This window comes from Apodemus sylvaticus, chromosome 1, assembly GCF_947179515.1.
Source record: "Apodemus sylvaticus chromosome 1, mApoSyl1.1, whole genome shotgun sequence".
In the NCBI taxonomy this organism is placed as follows: domain Eukaryota; kingdom Metazoa; phylum Chordata; class Mammalia; order Rodentia; family Muridae; genus Apodemus; species Apodemus sylvaticus.
Window position 1 is genome coordinate 102,820,014 of NC_067472.1, and position 23,201 is coordinate 102,843,214.

The 23,201-nt window shown below is 37.9% G+C and overlaps 1 protein-coding gene across 1 annotated transcript; it reads left to right on the plus strand.

The window, feature by feature from the left end:
* Window positions 1–7,012: 7,012 nt before the first annotated feature.
* LOC127681098 (olfactory receptor 51H1-like) lies at window positions 7,013–7,963 on the plus strand. Its single transcript, XM_052177037.1, has one exon. It carries the CDS (start codon window positions 7,013–7,015, stop codon window positions 7,961–7,963), a length of 951 nt encoding a protein of 316 aa, XP_052032997.1.
* The last annotated feature ends 15,238 nt before the right edge of the window (window positions 7,964–23,201 follow it).

Here is a 23,201-nt window from a genome sequence, read left to right on the forward strand (position 1 = left end):
AAAGATGGCAGTAATACTGTTTATCATCAGATCCTTCTTGTAAATCCCAATGTTTTTGTATATCTTTCTCAAATTACACAACAGTATTCTGTTTTAAGAATTCTTCAACCTCAATAATACGAAGGGATTAAAACCTCTGACATAAATTCTATAACATCTTAAACCATTTTTGCTAGTGCCTGGCCCTACTTTCTTGCCTCTCCTCTCATTCGATATAGCTTGCATTTTAGGCTCCATGTATCTTCAAAACATATGTGCTGAATTCTTGGTTCCAAGTAGAACACTGTTTATAGTGGAGCTGTTGAAATTGATTAAATCATAAAATCTCTAAAATCATGGGTGTGTTCATCTATTTAGCTTAATAAAATACAAAGAAGTTTAGAAAAATTTAGGTGATGGGATCTACTTGAAAGAAGTTAGTCATTAAAGGTGTGCCATAGAAGGATGCATTTTGATCCCTGCCTCTTGCTCTTTTGCTCTGTCCCCTGGTTGCCATCAAATGAGCAATTTTTCTTTTCCTTGGCCTTCCACCATGGTGTACTGCTTCACCACAGCCATAAGCAGCCAAGCCAAGTACCATGGACAAAAGCCATAAAATGAAATGAGCCTTTCCCCCTTGTAACTTATTTCTCCTCGTCTCCCTAGGTTCATTCACATCTTATTTTCTAGATTAGTCTTGAAATAAAACCTTATAGGCATATATCACACAAATGTAGGCTATGAAATAAGAAGAGTCATGTTGTAACCCAACAGGACTTTGCACTGAGTCACTAAACTGAGATGTTCCCAAGTCCCAGAGAAGTACATTGGAGCCATAGTGCCACTTAGAATACACAGCACATGATGATCCTGTTAGTATATGTTTTAAGATGTTGCTGTGTCAATGACTCCTTGTACCTGAATCATGGGTCACCCTCTCTTTGTATTCTCCTAATCTATTTTTAGTATCATAGATTCTTCATTTTATTTCCTATATTGAAATAATTCCAATAAGTTTTCCTTTTTCCACCACACAGATTTGAAAGATGTTCTCTCTGCACTGCTTCTGTGTCTCTGTGCAGTTTCCTAGCTCTCCTGAACCAGCTAGCTTCTGTTCTTTCCTCCTAATTACACTTTTGCTCTGTTGTTGATGTCCCCTTCCTTTTGAGAGCCATCATGTGACATGAACCTACATTCGGTGAAAATACTGTTTAAAGAGCCCTGTCAAGATTTCTGAAAATTATTCTAGAAGAATTAGAAGAATTTTCATATTCCCTACATGCCCCACAAACCAGAATAAAAGAGATTAGTGCTTTCTAATTACCACACGTCTTTATCTGGACCAACCAAGCTGGAGGTAACATTATCCCATAAAATAGGCAAGAAACAATGACTGAGATAAGACCCCTCCACTCTATTCTTTAATAATTTAAAAGCTTACAACACGGCCTCCAGCATCAAAATTGGAATGAAGTCCAACCTCTGCAGCTCCAAGACACCATTGTTTTTCCTAATTACCAACACTCTTGCATTTTCCCCCACAATCTACAGAGTACATTGACAACTCCAGAGTATGCTAAGTTGAAAATTCTCCACTGCTGATGAATTTTGAGGCCACAATGTTTAGATTTTTAATTGTAAGTTAGAAGTGACATTGAGAATTGAATATGCAAGCAACATCTTCTCAACAAGGAGTGTGAAATTCTTGATATATATGACATGGTTGTCTTACATCTCTCATTACTAGCTAGATAGACCAGATCAGGAATAATAGAAAACCTTGATTAATAATATTGATTACATAATAATAATGGCCATAAAAGAGAGTTCTGATATCAAGTTCATTTTGTCTTTTCTATAAACTTGCCCTCTCTTTCTTTGTCTCAGTAACTATGAGAATCTAACAATCTCTCTTTTTTTCAACCACATTTACCATCTTCTGAGATTTTCTTGAGTTTCCTTCCATCTCTTACTCTAATTTTTCACCCCTCTATCCCTTCCCTCATACACACTCTACTTACCTGGCCACATGTCTTGAGCCTCTTCCCATAGCAGAGATTTAAACAGGTCCCAAGGAGGAGACTATATAGAGTCTCATAGACTCACCAGGCAACAGTAATCTTGATTATTGAAGTACACTAAATAAAACAAGAGTGATGAGATCAATATGAAATGTTCCCCCAAAGCAGTTCAGACTCAACTTAATACAATGCTTTCAGGCCCAAACAAGTCCCATCTATCAAAGGTGGCAACGGAGGCCTGGCCTGGAGGCTGTCCGTAATAGATGTCTACTAAATAACCTGCCTGTGTCAGATAACTACATCCATTTCTCTTTACCCAGCCCTGGGCAACAACAGATTCTCAGCCAAAGCTCTCTTAAATGTCAGAAATTAAGTAGGAGAGGATAGAAAAATAATTCTTCTCTATTATGAGGGTAATATATGTTTTATCTGACAGGTTCTAATACTCGCTAACAAGCTACTAATACAGGAACCATTCCTGAGAGCCAATACTAGTTGAGCCGCACCTGTTTTTCTACTTATCTCCTAAGTATAAACAATTTAACTACAGAAACTATGCTATACTTATAAAATATATCATTATATGCATCCAAAATCAACCTAGTAAGTTAAGAGGTAATCTTCATTTTTTTTTTTTTTTTTTTTTACACAGCTGAGGGAATTTACAGCTGGAGGAGGTTTTGAGTAACTATCTAAAAGAGAAAACATTATAGAGCTAGAATTTAAATGCATGTGTTATCAAAAGTTCTGGAATTCACTCAGTCTGCTATAAAATCCTTTTCAGTAAACTATTTTATCCACATCATTGGGAGATAAATATAGTTTCAATGTTTTAACCTCAATTAACTATCCCATAGACCTGATTCCAACCTATTTTGACTAGAATTTATCTTTTCATAATCTTTATAATAGCTAATTTTCCCTGGATTTTGCTTCTTTTAAAATTTCATATACCCATATTTTTATAATCTTTTCATGATAAGTACACAATAAAAGGGATTATCACAGTACATACAGATTAAGAATTTCATATATTAAAATTTTTTAAAGTTCCTATTTATATGCAAATATATTCCCCAGGGATAGTAAGGTTTCAAATAAAACTTATAAGAAAGAAAATATTTTAAAACATCTGTCTTAATAAAGTAGTAGCTTTCTCATATGCAAAGTACAATCAGACTGAAGGAAATCAGGGAAACAACAACTTTCATACTAGCCTCAAATAATATATAAAGATCTTATGAAGTATGTAGAACCTCCTGGGGACATCTAATTTCCATACCTATTTTACTGTCCCAAGGGTACTTAGTGGCAGTGTTACTTGTGCTTTGTGTTCCTTATAGATAAACTGGTCCTTGAGCGGTATGCACACACACGTAACTGGACAGTGAATTGACAGAGAACTTTCTCTTCTGGTAAGAGCCCGGTAAGATGCTAGAAAGAGGCAGAGCGAGCACCTTGAGCAGAGATGGTTGACAGCTTTGATGGAAAGAACAGAGCAGAGCAGAGATCAGAGAAAGGAGTCGGTCAGATGGCCTGTACCTACAGGCAAGGGATCAAAAATCAGAAAGGAGAAATATTGAGAAGATGGTTTTGGAATATGATACACAAAATGAAGATTGTAAGAACTGAATGAGAAACTTGCAAGTATTACTTTTTCTACATGAAAACATGAAAGCCAATTGTGGACTATATGTAGGGTAGAATACCTAATATAGGCCCCAAAGTGACAGGTATACTTTATTTCCTTACACAGACTTTAATTTTGGATGATGTATAAACTTCTCTCAGTGTTTAATAGACTTTTTAATCTTTTAATTTGACACTAGCTCTTCCTTTTTATAGAGCTCTCCTCATGTTCTGAACTTCCCACTCTCTCACTCACTACTCTTATATTGCAACATATAAGATATATATAGAATATATAGATATTATATAGATATAATAATAATATATGTAGCCACAACAGGAACAACCTTAAATGGGTAGAACGGAAATATTTTCCTTAATTATGATGTTAGCAGGTGATATTACCATAGACAGAAATGAGTAACCAGGTTGCTACAGCTACCCTGCTATCATGCTGGGCTCTATGTTCTTCAATCATCTATTTTCTTCATGACCAAACCTTCCTAGCCACAGAAATCTATATTCAGTGCTGTTTCCCTGTTTCTGATTCCTTCAATATCAACAAACAACAACACATTAACAACAACAAAAAAAGAAATATCAATGTAGAATAACCAGATGCATGGGTACTGTCCCTAAATGGTTGAATTTATTTGACATGTAAGGGGAGATTTAGCTTCTCTGCTTTAATAACTATGGGTGATGTTAATTCAGATGCCATTTACAAGCACTAATCACAATACTAATTATATGTTTTTAAAACCAAAGATTATGAAGGCCTTACAACTAGTTCATCAATAGCCCATATGATCATCTCGGTATTTTCTTGCATTTTTACTTCTGGTTTTGATTTCTCATTAACCATTTACTGTAGTGTCTGGATTTTTATAGGTATTTTATATAGAAATTTTAAGTTATTCCTGAAAAAAATCATGTATATATTCCATTTACTATTGGAGTATTATTGAAAGTTTTATTTGCATCCAATACGCCAACCCAGATGTAAAGCCATATGAAATAGGAACAGTTTCTCCCCCTCCACTCTTCCCAGTCCTCCTGCCACCACCTCGCCTCTCCCTCAGATCATGCTGTTTCCCTTCAAAAAGGAACAGGCCTTTAAAAACTGTCAGTGAGGCTCAGATATAGGTCAGTAGTACAACATGTTCTTACGATGCACAATGCCTTGAGTTCAATGGCCAGGTAGAGGAAATGAAGAAGGAGGAAAGAAAAAGACAAAGGTAGGAAGGAAGGAAGGAAAGAGGAAAAACAAGAAGATGGAGAGAAGAAGGTAAAAGTAAGACAGTCGATATACGTTCGTTTGTGATGTAATAGGCTCTGTTCTCAACTGATACAGTACTGATATAAGATATTATATTTTTTCTCTGTATTTTATAATCTCTCATGTCTTGCAATATATATTTTTATACATTGTCAATAACATGCTTTGTTAATTGAGATAAATGTATACTGCAAAGTGAAACAACAAAGTAGAGAGACTTTCTTCTCAATATTATACAGAATATGTCTGCACAATTGTGTCATGTTTCTCCTTTAAAGATATCACATTAGCCACGTCACTCATAAATTTCTTAATCTTTTGGCTTTATTCATAGGACAATATTTACAACTATGATGCAATAGTCTTTATATGTTTTGCATCCAATTTATGAATATGAAGTTTTTAACATTTGTGAAAGTCTTCATAACTAACTTTGGTATAAGTAGAATGGTTTAAATTCTGGTAGTTTGAAATTTCAACCCACTTGAGGTTATCTTGCAATACCTGTTACTCTTACAAGTACATTTCCATAATTCCAGGCATGCTTACAGGCCTTCTGTTTCCATAACTCCAGGCATGCTTGCAGGCCTTCTGTTTCCATAACTCCAGGCATGCTGACAGGCCTTCGGTTTCATACTATGGTTATCAGTGGTACTCTTTTTTAAATGCCCTGGAAAATAGTAATTCTAACAATGATAGGATATTGGTATAGGGAAATAAATGACATAACAAAGTCATCACCAGTATTATTTCATATCCACATATGATGTGAAATGGAAAGACAGAAAAACAAAATTATTTTATGAGTATATTATAGTCCACCTCTCCCAATTATGGAATTAATTGCAATTATGACTATCTGAATCCAAATCAGAAATAATTAAACTGACCAAAACACAATCATCAGAGTTTGCTTTATCAGTAATTGCTTTCAACTTTCAATCCAGAAGAAATATTGCAAATATTAACTACTAACTTCCTATCTTTATTACATAGACACTGAGATAACACGTTTGCAAATTATTATGAATTCAAGATATCAAATTTGAGAATAATGGTGTGATTATGTGCCAGAGAGGTGCATAGGTTTGAACAATGCTACCTTGAAAGTAAAAATTGGCCACCTACTCTGAAAAGCCTTTAATGGAATTCCTGATTGTGCAGAATATATCACATTTCTAAAAAATAACATCAACTGCAGAATAAAACAAACTCACTTGAAGCAAACCTTAATGGATAGAGATGATCAGTAAGAGAACTTTAAAGGAAACTGTCACACAGCTTTGTAGATCTCAGAAAGACAGAATCTTGCAATAGTCATGTGTTTTGTAGAAATGTTTGAAAGTAGGTTCATGTTGGGTGTCAAGAATGGTTCCTAAATTATGATATTAAATAAAGTTGTGTATGTGGTATGCTATTGTATCTAATGTGTAATTGTATGGTTGCATAGGAGCTGATAAATTTTTCACTTTGCTCTTAGTTATATTAAAATAAGATTAAGAAAAATAGCATCTACTTTATAAATTTGTGGTGATAAAATATTTATTTGAACAATTTTATCCAACAAAATGTTACTGTCCACACAGTTCATTTTGAATACGCTGGAGTCAACCTGAGGTAGGTGAATAAATGTATTTTTGGGTGGTTTACCTGTATATATTCATACATGCATGCTTATGAATATATGTGTGTAGGTCATATGAAGTTGGGTGGGGCAATATGATGTCACTGTGGAAGTAATTTTAGTGGCTTTTCAGTTCTTTTTAGCTCACTTTTCTAGTTGTACATTTGTTTCTTTTCTTTTAAACTTTGAGAATTGTCAAAAGATGAGGTTTAAGTTCTCTGATGTGTAAACATGGACTGTTTAGTGTCATTTTCATTTTTCAGGTGAACAAATAAATCAAGAAACCTACCACATATGAACTGCTGGGAAAAGCAAGGACAACATAATATAAAAGATGTGCAGAAATTTGTTTTAAAACTTATTCTTCCTCTGTTAGTTTATTTTGGCATTTATAAAGCTATTTACTTCTCTCATATACTATATTTCAATTTGTGAGTGTAAACTACTAAAAGAGTTAACTTACTTAGTGGAAAGAACACCATGGTAAACTTGAATGGATCACATACTAGTCGCCCGGTTTTCATTCTAACAGGCATCCCGGGGATGCCAGACAAGAACTCGTGGATGGCCTTTCCCCTGGGATTTCTCTACACACTAACCCTCCTGGGAAATGGCACCATCCTAGCAGTTGTCAAAGTAGAGCAGAGCCTTCATGAGCCTATGTACTACTTCCTCTGCATCTTGGCTCTAACTGATGTTAGTCTCTCCATGTCCACCTTGCCCTCTATGCTCAGTATCTTCTGGTTCAATGCCCCTGAGATTCCCTTTGATGCATGCATCACACAGATGTTCTTCATCCATGTGTTTGGATTAGTAGATTCTGGAGTCTTATTATCCATGGCCTTTGACAGATTTGTGGCTATCCGGAACCCACTGCATTATGCTTCCATCCTCACTCATGGTGTTATTGGAAAGATTGGACTAGTTGTCTTTGCCCGGGCAGTCTGTGTGGTCTTTCCAGTACCCTTTCTTATAAAACGGCTGCCCTTCTGTCATCCCAATATCTTATCTCATTCATACTGTCTTCACCAAGATATGATGCGCCTAGCTTGTGCCAGTACCCGTGTCAACAGCCTCTATGGTCTCATTGTTGTCATTCTCACATTAGGGCTTGATGCTCTCATCATTCTTTTCTCTTATGTACTCATCCTGAAGACAGTGCTGGGCATTGCCTCCAGAGCTGAGAGGCTCAAAGCCCTCAACACCTGCCTCTCTCACATCTGTGCTGTGCTTCTTTTTTATATTCCTTTCATTGGTGCCACCATGATCCACAGATTTGGGAAACATTTATCACCAATTGTGCACATGCTCATGGCTAATATCTACCTTCTCCTCCCCCCTGTGCTAAACCCTATTGTCTACAGTGTAAAGAACAAACAGATAAGAGGTCGAGTCATGCGAATGTTCCAGGGGACAAAGAGCAGAGCCTAGTCAAATGAAATCACATGTAAAATAAAAATTAAGTTAACGCTGGAGTGATTCATATTTCCATTTTCAACAGCTATGACACAATCAAATTTTGAAATCTGATTTAAATTTAGTCTATGAGTAAGCAAGGATATGGGCAAAGATAAACCACATCATTTTGTTATGTTTGTATTCAATTTAAAAAAGCATGTATTTTGATACATGCTATCATAAATCAAATTTAATTTGATGTTGTACTTTTTGTCTACAAATTAGATATGAGCACTAGTAATGATGTGTTATGTTTATAGATAAAATAATCCTTATGAGTATTTTCTTTGTCCTTTCTATTAGTTCTTTGAGAATTTATTCTCATAATTTTAAGTAATGTTTGATGTATCTGTTAAGCAGTGGTTGCATCAAGAATGATTCAGTAAGTCCCACAACACTACTGAATTATTGGCTGTATAAAATATTATAAGCATAAATATATTTTATATATTACATATGAATATATAAATATATTTAAATATAACTATAATAAATTTTAAATGGAGACAAATAATTGTTTTATTCACCAAATGTAATTGTTGTCTTAGAGGTTTACTGCTGAATAAATTCACCCTTTCTATCTCTTTCTGAACTCTGGCTGGTTCAACTCAGCTATTCTGGCCCAAACTTCTCTCCAAGCTGACTGTTTAAAATGCCTTCTCTCTGCTTCTGACTGAATTGTTCTGCTTGGAAAATTGCCTCTGAACTCCATAAACTGAACTGCACTGACTGTATGAACTAAATGGACCTGAACTATACTGCATGCCTAAAGTTAATTGACTGCTCACTGAACTGCCCTTCACTTAGATGCCATTGCTTGGGATCAAAGGTGTGTACCAAAGGTGTGTCTGTATTCCAGCTGCATAACACAAACCTAGAAGGCCTTTGGATATGATCCCTTACCAGATCAGCCATATTGTTGGATGAAAATCCCTCTATAGTTATAATATAGCACAACAATTAATTACCTTTCTGTCTAGGTATTTATGTATTTAAAGAATTCTATTATAAAAATAAATAATTCATGTTGTTTCTAATATATATCTTTTAAAAAGGATACAACTTTAGTTTTCCTTCACACATTTAATACAATAATGGAGAATTCTTTTGACCTTGCGAGATTGTTGCCAATTTTACTGTGTACTAGAGGTTTTGATAAAAGTTAACATAGAAAAGCTACTTCCAAGGTTTGTGTAAGCTGAGTGGAAATGCTAAGCATAAGTGAGAGATTTGAAATGCAATATACACATGCTAGATGAATATATAATATATTCTTCTCTTTATACTAATATTTGTTTTAATAATTATGTTAACTATCAGACAACTAATTTTTAGGTCATTTATCCATCAATTAATAAACATTTAATACTAAGAAATCCCAGTAATTATACTAGACCACATGGATACAAAGAAACATATAGCATTTTCTGTTCAATGCTGCAATGTTTCTCTGTAAATAAGTGCACTCAGATGATGACAATGTAAGCAAGACCATTTTAGATTTCTCCATTTAATGTGTAAGGGCAAAGTAATAATACTAGATCATTTGCCTGATACTTCAGTGAATTCTTCAACAATCTTTGAAAATGGGTATGATAAGCTTTTTTATACAGAAAGAAAATGAGAAGCAGACTAGTAACTTGTCAAAGGTCATGCTACTTCTAAATGGCATAGCTGGATTCAAACTGTAAGCTACTTATATGAAACCTGTGGACTGATAATTTGGCTCAGGCCTCAGGGGTTCCAAAACTCAAAAGCCAACTGCACAGAGAAAAAGGACCTTTTATCCAAGATGATGGACAAACAAGAGCTGTTTCAAACTTTAAACAAGAACTTCAACTTGACAAGATGAACTAGACAGAGACAGTTTAAGAAATCCTGATGCTTAGATCCTACATAGAAAGGGAAACAAAATAATCACAGGAGGTAGAGAGAGGAACCTAGGAGGGAGGGGGAAAGGGAGGTCAGAAACAGGTATTAGAAGGGACAGAAGTACAGAGGGTTATGACTAGGAACATGTAGCTTTTGCCATGGGGAACTTGGGGTAGCCACTAGAAAGTCCCAAACTTCAGGAAAGCAAGAGGCTCCCAGAATCCAATGGTGATGACATTAGATTAAATACCCAACAAGGGGGAGATACAAACTGTAGAGACCACCTCTAGTAAATAGGCATGGCCCCAGTTGAGGGATGTGACCAACATGCATCTCAAAATTTTTAACCCAGAAATATTCCTGCCCAAAAGAGAGACAGGGCCAAAAAAAAAAAAAAAAAAAAAAAAAAAAATGGGACAAAGACTGAACGAAAGGCCATCCAGAGACCATCCTACTTATGGATCCATCCCATCTGCAGACACCAACACTCCCACTATTAATGATGCCAAGTGCTTGCTGAAAGGAGTATGATATGGCTATTTACTGAAAGGTTTTACCAGTATCTGACCAATACAGAGGCAGATACTCATGTCCAACCATTGTACTGAGCCCAGGGACCCCAGTGGAAGAGCTAGGGGAAGGACTGAAGGAGCTGAAGAGAACTGCAACCCCATATGAAGAACAATATCAACTATTTGGACCACCCAGAGCTTCCAGGGATGAAATCACCAACTGAAGAGTATACATGGAGAGAGTCATGACTATACATACTTTTGTGGCAGAGGAAGGACTTTTCTGACAACAATGGGAAGGGAGGGAGGCTTGATGCTGCAACATAGGGGGATGCTAGAAAGGTGAGGCAGGAGTGGGTAAATGGGAGGAGAAGCACTATCATAGAGGCAAAGGAGAGGGGGGAGGGGAAAAAGGATAGGGGGGTTGTGGAGGGTAACCAGGAAGGGCAATACCATCTTGAATATACATGTTTAAAAGTTATGAAGTATTATTCTACTTTAAGCAAGGACTCAGATTTGATCCAATCAAGTGGAAATGAGCAACAAAGAGAAAGTCAAAAATCATTATGATCTATGAGGAAAACTAATAGACTTTATTTGCATTTGTTTATTTCAAAAATACTGTTTTTCTATTGCAATGTATGATATATATATATATATATATAGTTACATTTGTATTTGTGTATATTTTAAATGATTAGATGTAAAATATAATTATATTTAGAGATATGTTTGTTTTATTCAATATCACTTTAATAATTAACAACTATATAACATAATTATATTATATCTAAGTTAAGAGCAAAATATAGTTGCTCAGGGAAATCCTTGTAATATTCAACTGTAGAAACAGAGGCAGAAGGTACCTTTCTATTTTCTAGACCCCTATTATTCAATGGGGCTACAAAGAAACACAATCAAAACCAAATATTCTTTCTGCAAGCATCTGCATGCACTGTCTCAGGTCATCATGGGATCACACGCAAACCCCTACAGTGTGACCTATGAGGAAAACTTTACCTGCTTACTTTTTCCATAGCTCATATCTCCTTTGAATTAACAATTCAAATATTTCTTCTTAATTCCCCTTGAGCTTTATCTATTTGTGAAATGTTAGAGTATTTACAATTCGGTTTAATCTTGATGGCAATTTCATGACACCATTTCGTTGTCTACCCTCTGTTTTTCTTCCAACAGGTGCTGAGTCTACGTGTGCATGCTCCATGTTAGCTTTTCCTTTTTCTCTCTCCGTTCCTATACCTTCATGTTTCTCTTTCCTCTTTTCTAAAATTTTAATTAAATTCATTCTTCATAAAACAATGAAAATTTATGTAAATTGAGTATTAAAAACATTATAGTGTTTATTAATATATATTCATCTTTAATCATGTCTATATGTTTTATAAGGCTTCAGTCAAATCAAATATTACTTCTTTATGCTGAAAACCTTCAAATTATTGTTTTCTAGCTTTAAAAATTAGAAGTTATTTACCACATATGTATCTGTACCATTTAACTGCCTTCACTTGATTTCTTTTTTTTTATGTAATCCTCATTTTTTTATTTGATATATTTTTATTTACATTTCAAACGATTTCCCCTTTTCTGGCCCCCCCACTCCCAGAAAGTCACATAAGCCCCCTTCCCTCCCCCTGTTCTCCCACCCACTCCTTCCCACTTCCCTGTTCTGGTTTTGCCTTATACTGCTACACTGAGTCTTACCAGAACCAGGTGCCACTCCTCTGTTCTTCTTGTACCTCATTTGATGTGTGGATTATGTTTTGGGTATTCCAGTTTTCCAAGCTAATATCCACTTATTAGTGAGTGCATACCATGATTGATCTTTTGAGACTGGGTTACCTCACTTAGGATGATGTTCTCCAGCTCCATCCATTTACCTAAGAATTTCATGAATTCATTGTTTCTAATGGCTGAATAGTACTCCATTGTGTATATATACCACATTTTGCATCCATTCTTCTGTTGAGGGATACCTGGGTTCTTTCCAGCTTCTGTCAATTTGTTGGTTGCCAATTTGTCCTTTTGATGGTGTCCTTTGCTTTACAGAAACTTTGTAATTTTATGAGGTCCATTTGTCAATTCTTGATCTTAGAGCATACGCTATTGGTGTTCTGTTCAGGAACTTTCCCTCTGTACCGATGTCCTCAAGGCTCTTCCCTACTTTCTTTTCTATTAGCTTCAGAGTGTCTGGCTTTATGTGGAGGTCCTTGATCCATTTGGAGTTGAGCTTAGTACAAGGAGGTAAGGATGGATCAATATCACCTTCTCAAAGGCCCAAAAATAGGGCCCTAGAAGATTTCCTTTTTAACATTTATTTTTATTAGATATTTTCTTTTTTTAAAACTTTTTAATTAGATATTTTCTTTATTTCAAATGTTATCCACTTTCCTGGTTTCCCCTCACAAAGCCCCCTATTCCATCTCTCCTGCCCCTGCTCACTAACCCATTCACTCCTGCTTCCCTGTCTTGGCATACCATATATTTGGACATTGAGCCTTCACAGGACCAAGGGCCTCTCCTCCCATTGATGTCCAATAAGGCCATCCTCTGTTACATAAGCAGCTGGAGGCATGAGTCACTCCATGTGTACTCTTTGGTTGGTGGTTTAGTCCCTAGCAGCTCTGGGTGTAGTGGTTGGTCATATTGTTGTTTCTCCTATGGGTCTGCAAACTCCTTCAGCTCCTTGGGACCTTTCTCTAGCTCTTCCATTGGGGGCCCTGTGCCTAGTCCAGTAGTTGGCTGAGAGCATGCCCCTCTTTATTTGTCGGGCACTGGCAGAGCCTCTCAGGAGACAGCTATATCAGGCTCCTGTCAGCATATTTCAAGAGCGTGAAGATAGGGGTGAAAATTTTACAAAACTCTTGTCTTTAGGATATGGATGTCCATGATTTCAAAGAACCTACATACAGCTGTGGTTCCCTATATACAGTCTCCCCACCCAACAACCTCAACTCTCCTGTCTGTCTTTGTGTGTGTGTGTGTGTGTGTGTGTGTGTGTGTGTGTGTATGTTTGAGTCTCAATGCATAGACACATGAATACACATAAAACACATATAAGTAGAAGAGGGAGGTTTAGTTGGGAAAGAAGAAGGTCTACTGAAGTGGGAGAGAGAGGGATAGGGAACATTAAGGGCATGAATATAAACAAAACACACTGACTGCATGTAGGAAGGTGACAGAAATAAACAAAAACAATAGCAAAACAAGAGAAGAGAAGAGAAGAGAAGAGAAGAGAAGAGAAGAGAAGAGAAGAGAGAAGAGAAGAGAAGAGAAGAGAAGAGAAGAGAAGAGAAAGGGGAAAGGGGAAAGGGGAAAGGGGAAAGGGGAAAGGGGAAAGGGGAAAGGGGAAAGGGGAAAGGGGAAAGGGGAAAGGGGAAAGGGGAAAGGGGAAAGGGGAAAGGGGAAAGGGGAAAGGGGAAAGGGGAAAGGGGAAAGGGGGAAAGGGGAAAGGGGAAAGGGGAAAGGGGGAAAGGGGAAAGGGGAAAGGGGAAAGGGGGGAAAGGGGAAAGGGGAAAGGGGAAAGGAAAGGAAAGGAAATTTGCCCGACACCACTTTTGCCTTAAATCAAAATGAACAACTTTTCCAAGCCTACCTAGACATTTGCATATTTTAGTCAATAAAATCCAACACCTTGAAAAACTCTACATTGAAATCCAGAAATTATAATGTGATTTTTCCTGAGAAATTAGTTATTTTTAGAGAAGAAAATTTCCATAATCTATCATTTATTTATTTATTTATTTATTTATTTATTTATTTATTTATTTAAAACTCCAGATTTTATTCCCCTCCCTATCCACTCTCCAAATGTTCCACATCCCATACCTCCTCCCTGGCCCCTGTCTCCATGAGGATGTCTCCACCTCCAAGTTCCCACCTCACCAGACCTCTAAATTCCATGGGGCCTCAAATCTCTTGAGGGTTAGATGCATCTTTTCTGACTAAACCAAGACCCAACAGTCCACTGTTGTATATGTGTTGGCAACATTATATCATCTGGTGTATGTTGCCTGTTTGGTGGTCCAGTGTCTGAGAGCTCTTGAGGGTCCAGATTAATTGAGACTGCTAGACATCCTACATGGTCACCCTCATCCTCAGCATCTTCCAGATTTTCCATAATTCAAATACAGGGGTTAGCAGCTTCTGTCCAGTGATTGGGTACAAATATCTGCATCTGAGTCAGCTGCTTGTTGGGTCTTTCAGAGGACAGTCATGATAGGTCCCTTTTTGTGAGCGCTCTATAGTCTCAGTGAGATCATAAGGCCTTGGAGCCTCCCCTTGAACTGGATCCCACGTTGGGGCTGCCACTGGGCCTTCTTTACCTCAGGTTCCTCTCCATTTCCATCTCTGCAGTTCTTTCAGACAAGAACAATTATGGGTCAGAATTTTGACTGTGGGATGGCAACCCCATTTCTCAATTGATGCTGTGACTTTCTGCTAGAAGTGGGCTCTATAAGTTCCCTAGGTGCTAGAGACTCGGCTCAGTGGTTAAGAGCACTGACTGCTCTTCCAAAGGTCCTGAGTTCAATTCCCAGCAACCACATGGTGGCTCACAACCATCTGTACTGGATCTGATGCCCTCTTCTGGTGTGTCTGAAGACAACAACAGTGACTCACATACATAAAACAAATAAATGAATTTTTTACAAAAAAAAGAGAGAAATTATTTTTTAATAAAAATGTTCACATATTTTAAACATATGTCAATAACATATTAGTTATGCAAGGGAATGAGTTATATCATCATATTTACATTCAAGTATATCAATCACTCTGACCACATTCACACTCCAAATTCCTCTCCTGTCTCTATTCTTCCCAAATAGCTCCCTCTTTACCTATTTGTATATATGTATGTGTATGTGTATGTATATGCCATATGTGTATGCCATATGGTATGTTGATATCATTTGGATGTGCTTGCATTTGTTTTGCAATATTTGTTTAGGGGTGTGCCACCATCCAATCTACAATAATAACTATGAATGTTAAAATAATTATTGTCCTTGATATTTGTTTTGATACAATCTCTGATAATAAATTACCTTTCAGCAAACACTAAAATGTTAATGGAAAGTAAGATCAACCAATCTCCCATAAAATGTCTACTTTCATTATTGTTTTGATTCTTTTACTTGTTTCCCCCAAAACTATTTTTTAGCAAAGGTGTTAAAAACATCAATGTGAAGGGTATCTCCAGCATCCATAACTATATGACTTATACTTTTTTTGGTTAAAGGTCTTGTAAAATTAATTGGGCAAGGCAATAAAATATCTTCAATAAATGAGGGTAGAAGATGTACCAAGAGCCAATCGGCAACCAACAAATTGGGAAAAAATCTTCACCAATCCTACATCAGATAGAGGACTAATATCCAATATATATAAAGAACTCAAGAAGTTAGACTCCAGAAAACCAAACAACCCTATTAAAAATGGGGTACAGAGTTAAACAAAGAATTCTCACCTGAAGAATTTCAGATGGCAGAGAAACATCTTGAAAAATGCTCAACTTCATTAGTCATTAGAGAAATGCAAACCAAAACTACCCTGAGATTTCACTTTACACCAGTCAGAATGGCTAAGATTAAAAATTCAGGAGACAGCAGGTGTTGGAGAGGATGTGGAGAAAGAGAAACACTCCTCCACTGCTGGTGGGGTTGCAAATTGGTACAACCACTCTGGAAATCAGTCTGGCGGTTCCTCAGAAAACTGGGCACCTCACTTCCAGAAGATCCTGTTATACGACTCCTCGGCATATACCCAAAAGATTCCCCAGCATGTAATAAGGATACATGTTCCACTATGTTCATAGCAGCCCTATTTATAATTGCCAGAATTTGGAAAGAACCCAGGTATCCCTCAACAGAAGAGTGGATGCAAAAAATGTGGTATATCTACACAATGGAGTACTATTCAGCCATTAGAAACAATGAATTCATGAAATTCTTAGGCAAATGGATGGAGCTGGAGAACATCATACTAAGTGAGGTAACCCAGACTCAAAAGATGAATCATGGTATGCACTCACTAATAAGTGGATATTAACCTAGAAAACAGGAATACCCAAAACATAATCCACACATCAAATGAGGTACAAGAAGAAAGGAGGAGTGGCCCCTTGTTCTGGAAAGACTCAGTGAAGCAGTATAGGGCAAAACCAGAACAGGGAAGTGGGAAGGGTTGGGTGGGAAAACAGGGGGAGGGAAAGGAACTGATGGGACTTTCGGGGAGTGGGGGTCCAGAAAAGGGGAAATCATTTGAAATGTAAATAAATATATCAATAAATTTAAAAAAAAAAAAAACAAGAGCCAAAAAAGAAAGGGAAATTTTTTCTTCAAGGAAATCATAAATACATGCAAATTTGGTGTAAAACATTGGTCAAAATATAAACAGAACTTCTAATCTATGATTAGAATAAAATACCATAGAATAAGTTAAAAAAAAAAAAAAAGAATAAGTTACTTTGAAAAGACCATAGAGCCTTGGGACAGGGTGGTGGCGGCAGCTGCAGCAGCAGCAGCAGCAGCAGCATCTGGTCCAGAGTAAGGGCCATCAGCAGTAGAACCAAGGTGACAGGGTCCAGGCAGGCCCTGTGCCCGCTACTGCTGACCTCCGCTGGCCAGCCAGACTGCAAGCTGTGGCAGATTTACAGCTCCTTTCACAGCACAGAAGCCACATCAGAACTCTGCCTCCTGCCAGTCAGTTAAGAGAGCCTCTCTGCCATCTTGGACTGAGGTATGCAAATATAATTTGAGGCCACCATCGCGGGGGGGGGGGGGGGGAGTCTAAGACCGATGGGCATTGGCCTGCACCCAGGCCCTGGGCTGTTCGGGGGCCATTGGTGTGCAAACCCAGCCAGGAGGTTGTTTGCCTGGCCAGGCGCACGCTCTGCCATTTTGACTACGAGACGCCAGAGAGCTCTAGCAGGCAAAGTCAGCTAAGAGTCATAGCCTGAGACTCACATGGGGGGAGGGGACGTCTAAGAGGGACAGGCCTTGGACTGACCCCAGGCCCTGGGCTGCTCGTGGGCCAGTTAGCCTAGCAGACTCTCTCGCGGCACTTTCAGGGAGCTTGCGAACACTCCACCATCCTCGCCACCTGACAGAACCAATTAACAGTCATAGCCTGAGGGGAACTTTGCTAGGGCCTTAGCCTGCCAGGCTTTTGCCTAGACTCAGGGCCTCAGCAGCTAGGCTAGCCTTGTGTGAACCAACCCAGATGGGAGATCGGCTGCCCAGCAGAGTGACAGCACTCTGAAAAGATCCCGCAGCATACACCATCAGCACAGCCTGGTTCACACAGACAATCTGGGGCAAGGCACACTAGGGCTCCAAGGGAACCCAAGAGGAGGACAGCACATCAGCAATCTGTTACAGGGGAAACCCAGCCATCCAGGGTTGCGGAAATAGCCCTACAACCTCACAGGAGGCACAAACACCAGCCAGAGACGAGACCAATTAATGCCAGAAATAACAAGATGGCAAAGGGCAAATGCAGGAACGCTATTAACAGAAATCTAGGCAATATGGCAGCGTCTGAACCAAACTCTCCAACATCAGCAAGTCCTGGTTACACAAACACACCAGAAAAACAAGATTTGGATTTAAAATCACTGTTCATGACGCTGCTAGAAGAACACAAAAAGGACACAAATGAATATCTTAAAGAAATTCAGAAGAATAAGGCTCAAGAGATAGAAGCCAATAAAGAAGAAACACACACACACACACACACACACACACACAAACTTAAAGAAATGCAGGAGAAAGTGAGTCAAACAGCAGAAGTCATGAAAGAAGAAACACAAAAATCTCTTAAAGAATTACGGAAAACACAATCAAGCAAGTGACGGAGCTAAGCAAAGCCATCCAGGATCTAAAATCAGAAGTAGAAACAACTAAGAAATCACAAAGGGAGACAACTTTGGAGATAGAAAACCTTGAGAAGAAATCAGGGGCCATAGATGCAAATATCAACAACAGAATACAAGAGATGGAAGAAAGAATCTCAGAGGCCGAAGATACCATAGAAACCATTGACTCAACAGTCAAAGAAAATGCAAAATGCAAAAAGCTTGTATCCCAGAACATCCAGGAAATCCAGGACACAATGGGAAGACCAAACCTAAGGATTATAGGTATAGATTTACAGCTGAAAGGGCCAGCAAATATCTTCAACAAAATTATGGAATAAAACTTTCCCAACTTAAAGAGAGAGATGCCCATGAATATACAAGAAGCCTACAGAACTCCAAACAGACTGCACCTGAGTAGAAATACCTCTCGTCACATAATAATCAAAACCCCAAACGTACTAAACAAAGAAAGAATATTAAAGGCAGCAAGAGAAAAAGGCCAAGTAACATATAAAGGAAGACCTATCAGAATAATACCAGACTTCTCACCAAAGACCATGAAAGCTAGAAGATCCTGGGCAGATCTCATGCAGATTCTAAGAGAACACAAATCTCGGATCAAGAAAGATCAAAATAATCCTATACCTCCTATCAGATCACTATGGAGTAAAAGTGGTCTTCAATAGCAACAAAAACAACAGAAAACCCATATACACGTTGAAACTGAACAATATTCTACTCAATGATACCTTGGTCAAGGAAGAAATAAAGAAAGAAATCAGAGAAGTTTTTAGAACTTAATGAAAATGAAACACAACATACCCAAATCTATGGGACACAATGAAAGCAGTGCTAAGAGCAAAACACATAGCCCTGAGTGCCTCCAAAAAGAAAATGGAGAGAGCATACATTACCAGCTTAATGACACACCTGTCTTGATGTCCTCAATTTCTACCTCTACCACGTAATGGTGTTAATCCTAGAGGACTTAGTTATTACAGATAAATGATACTCATTTCTAATTTAGAAGATTAAAAAATATGTGCATGTGACTAATGATTCATTTTTAGGCTGTCTAGTTGCAACTGCTCTAACAGAAAAAGCAACTAAAAAATGCTACGTTTATTTTATATAATTACATAGTTATTGCCTATGTTATGGTGTATACTTTGTGTTCCAACTTAAATTAATAAAACAATATCTTCTTGGAAGAGAGAAGAGAGGGGAAATCGTGTCCCTGTACATATCATTTATATTATGCTTACATGTTTTTAAGAAAATTTTAAAATTTAGATGCTTAGAAACTCCTTGCTAAATGTATATGACATCTTGTAATTAGACATATTGATGTCTAGGTGAAATGAAGGAATTCACTTATTGACATATGCCATGATCCTGATTTAATATTGGGGAAGGCATGTCCCCTATGTTTTTTCCACAGAATGCTGCAGAAGATATGCTGACTGTGTGCTTGCTGAATGCCCAGACCATGGTAACATAAGAGCTATATTGGGTATATGTTCTTGACTTACCTCAATTGTCAAATGTCCCAGGTTAGATAAATTGTCTAGCTTCAAGCTTTTAGACTTTGTGGGACAGAACGTGGAGACTGTTAAGCTAGCTTAGGAAAAATTAATCTAAAGAAGAGTTAAAATGACTCTTCTCCTTATTGTGTTCAGCTGACTCAACCATAGACTGGTCTAGAAATAATTCCAATATTGAAGATTCCAATTTTGAAGATGGCTAACAATCTTCAGCCAGCTGTGTTAATTTAACATATAGTCTCCACTTTTCCTGAGAAGTAACAGCTTATTTCTTGATACACAAGGCTACCTCTCCCACCTCAGAGGCCAAGCTTTGGGTCCTTAAAGTTGTTAATTTGCAACTGAATTGGATACTTCAGGGACAAGTTAATCCTATTCCACCTTTAACTCTTGACCTTGTTTGTTAAGCAGACTGGCTGTCTACACCCAGGCTCACCCGGATGGAGAGATTGCATGTCTGTTAAAGACACTTGCAGAACCCTACACCAGCTTAATGACACACCTGAAAGCCCTGGAACAAAAAGAAGCTATTTCACCCAGGAGGAGTAGAAGGCAGGAAATCATCAAACTCAGGGCCGAAATCAATCAAGTAGAAACAAAGAGAACCATACAAAGAATCAACAAAACCAGCAGCTGGTTCTTTGAGAAAATCAACAAGATAGATAAACCCTTAGCCAGACTGACCAAAGGGCACAGAGAAAGTATCCAAATTAACAAACTTAGAAATGAAAAGGGAGATATAACAACGGAAACTGAGGAAATCCAAAAAATCATCAGATCCTACTACAAGAGCCTGTACTCAACACAACTGGAGAATCTGGAGGAAATGGACAATTTCCTTGACAGATACCAAATACCAAAATTAAATCAGGACCAACTAGACCATCTAAACAGTCCCATAATGCCTAAAGAAATAGAAGGAGTCATAGAAAGTCTTCCAACCAAAAAAAGCACAGGACCAGATGGCTTCAGTGCAGAATTCTACCAGACCTTCAAAGAAGAGTTAACACCAATACTCTTCAAACTATTCCACAAAATAGAAACAGAAGGAACACTACCCAATTTCTTCTACGAAGCCACAATTACGCTGATACCAAAGCCACAAAAAGATCCAACAAAGAAAGAGAACTTCAGACCAATTTCCCTTATGAACATCGATGCAAAAATACTCAATAAAATTCTTGCCAACCAAATCCAAGAACACATTAAAACGATCATCCACCATGATCAAGTAGGCTTTATCCCGGGAATGCAGGGTTGGTTCAATATACGGAAATCCATCAATACAATCCACTACATAAACAAACTCAAAGAACAAAACCACAAGGTCATTTCATTGGATGCTGAAAAAGCATTTGACAAAATTCAGCATCCTTTCATGCTTAAAGTCTTGGAGAGAACAGGAATTCAAGGCCCATACCTAAACATAGTAAAAGCAATATACAGCAAACCGGTAGCCAGCATCAAACTAAATGGAGAGAAACTTGAAGCAATCCCACTGAAATCAGGGACCAGACAAGGCTGCCCCCTTTCTCCTTATCTTTTCAATATTGTACTTGAGGTACTAGCTCGGGCAATTCGACAACATAAGGAGGTCAAAGGGATACAAATTGGAAAGGAAGAAGTCAAACTATCATTATTTGCAGACGACATGATAGTCTACCTAAGTGACCCAAAGAACTCCATTAGAGAGCTCCTACAGCTGATAAACAACTTCAGCAAAGTGGCAGGTTATAAAATCAACTCAAGCAAATCAGTGGCCTTCCTATACTCAAAGGATAAGCAGGCTGAGAAAGAAATTAGGGAAATGACCCCCTTCACAATAGCCACAAACAGTATAAAGTATCTTGGGGTGACTCTTACCAAACATGTGAAAGATCTGTATGACAAGAACTTCAAGACTCTGAAGAAGGAAATGGAAGAAGACCTCAAAAAATGGGAAAACCTCCCATGCTCATGGATCGGTAGAATCAATATAGTTAAAATGGCCATTTTGCCTAAAGCACTATACAGATTCAATGCAATACCCATCAAAATCCCAACTCAATTCTTCACAGAGTTAGAAAGAGCAATTATCAAATTCATCTGGAACAACAAAAAACCCAGGATAGCTAAAACTATTCTCAGCAACAAAAGAAAATCTGGGGGAATCAGTATCCCTGACCTCAAGCAATACTACAGAGCAATAGTGTTAAAAACTGCATGGTATTGGTACAGTGACAGGCAGGAGGATCAATGGAACAGGATTGAAGATCCAGAAATGAACCCACACACCTATGGCCACTTGATCCTCGACAAAGAGGCTGAAAACATCCAATGGAAAAAAGATAGCCTTTTCAACAAATGGTGCTGGTTCAACTGGAGGTCAGCATGCAGAAGAATGTGAATTGATCCATCCTTGTCTCCTTGTACTAAGCTCAAATCCAAATGGATCAAGGACCTCCACATAAAGCCAGACACTCTGAAGCTAATAGAAAAGTAACTGGGGAAGACCCCTGAGGACATCGGTACAGGGAGAAAGTTTCTGAACAGAACACCAATAGCATATGCTCTAAGAGCAAGAATTGACAAATGGGACCTCATAAAATTACAAAGTTTCTGTAAGGCAAAGGACACCATCAAGAGGACAAATCGGCAACCAACAAATTGGGAAAAGATCTTCACCAATCCTACATCAGATAGAGGGCTAATATCCAATATATATAAAGAACTCAAGAAGTTAGACTCCAGAAAACCAAACAACCCTATTAAAAAATGGGGTACAGAGTTAAACAAAGAATTCTCACCTGAAGAACTTCAGATGGCGGAGAAGCATCTTAAAAAATGCTCAACTTCATTAGTCATTAGGGAAATGCAAATCAAAACAACCCTAAGATTTCATCTTATACCAGTCAGAATGGCTAAGATTAAAAATTCAGGAGACAGCAGGTGTTGGAGAGGGTGTGGAGAAAGAGGAACACTCCTCCACTGCTGGTGGGGTTGCAAATTGGTACAACCACTCTGGAAATCAGTCTGGCGGTTCCTCAGAAAACTGGGCACCTCACTTCCAGAAGATCCTGCTATACCACTCCTGGGCATATACCCAAAAGATTCCCCAACATGTAATAAGGATACATGTTCTACTATTTTCATAGCAGCCCTATTTATAATTGCCAGAAGTTGGAAAGAACCCAGGTATCCCTCAACAGAAGAGTGGATGCAAAAAATGTGGTATATCTACACAATGGAGTACTATTCAGCCATTAGAAACAATGAATTCATGAAATTCTTAGGCAAATGGATGGAGCTAGAGAACATCATACTAAGTGAGGTAACCCAGACTCAAAAGGTGAATCATGGTATGCACTCACTAATAAGTGGATATTAACCTAGAAAACTGGAATACCCAAAACATAATCCACACA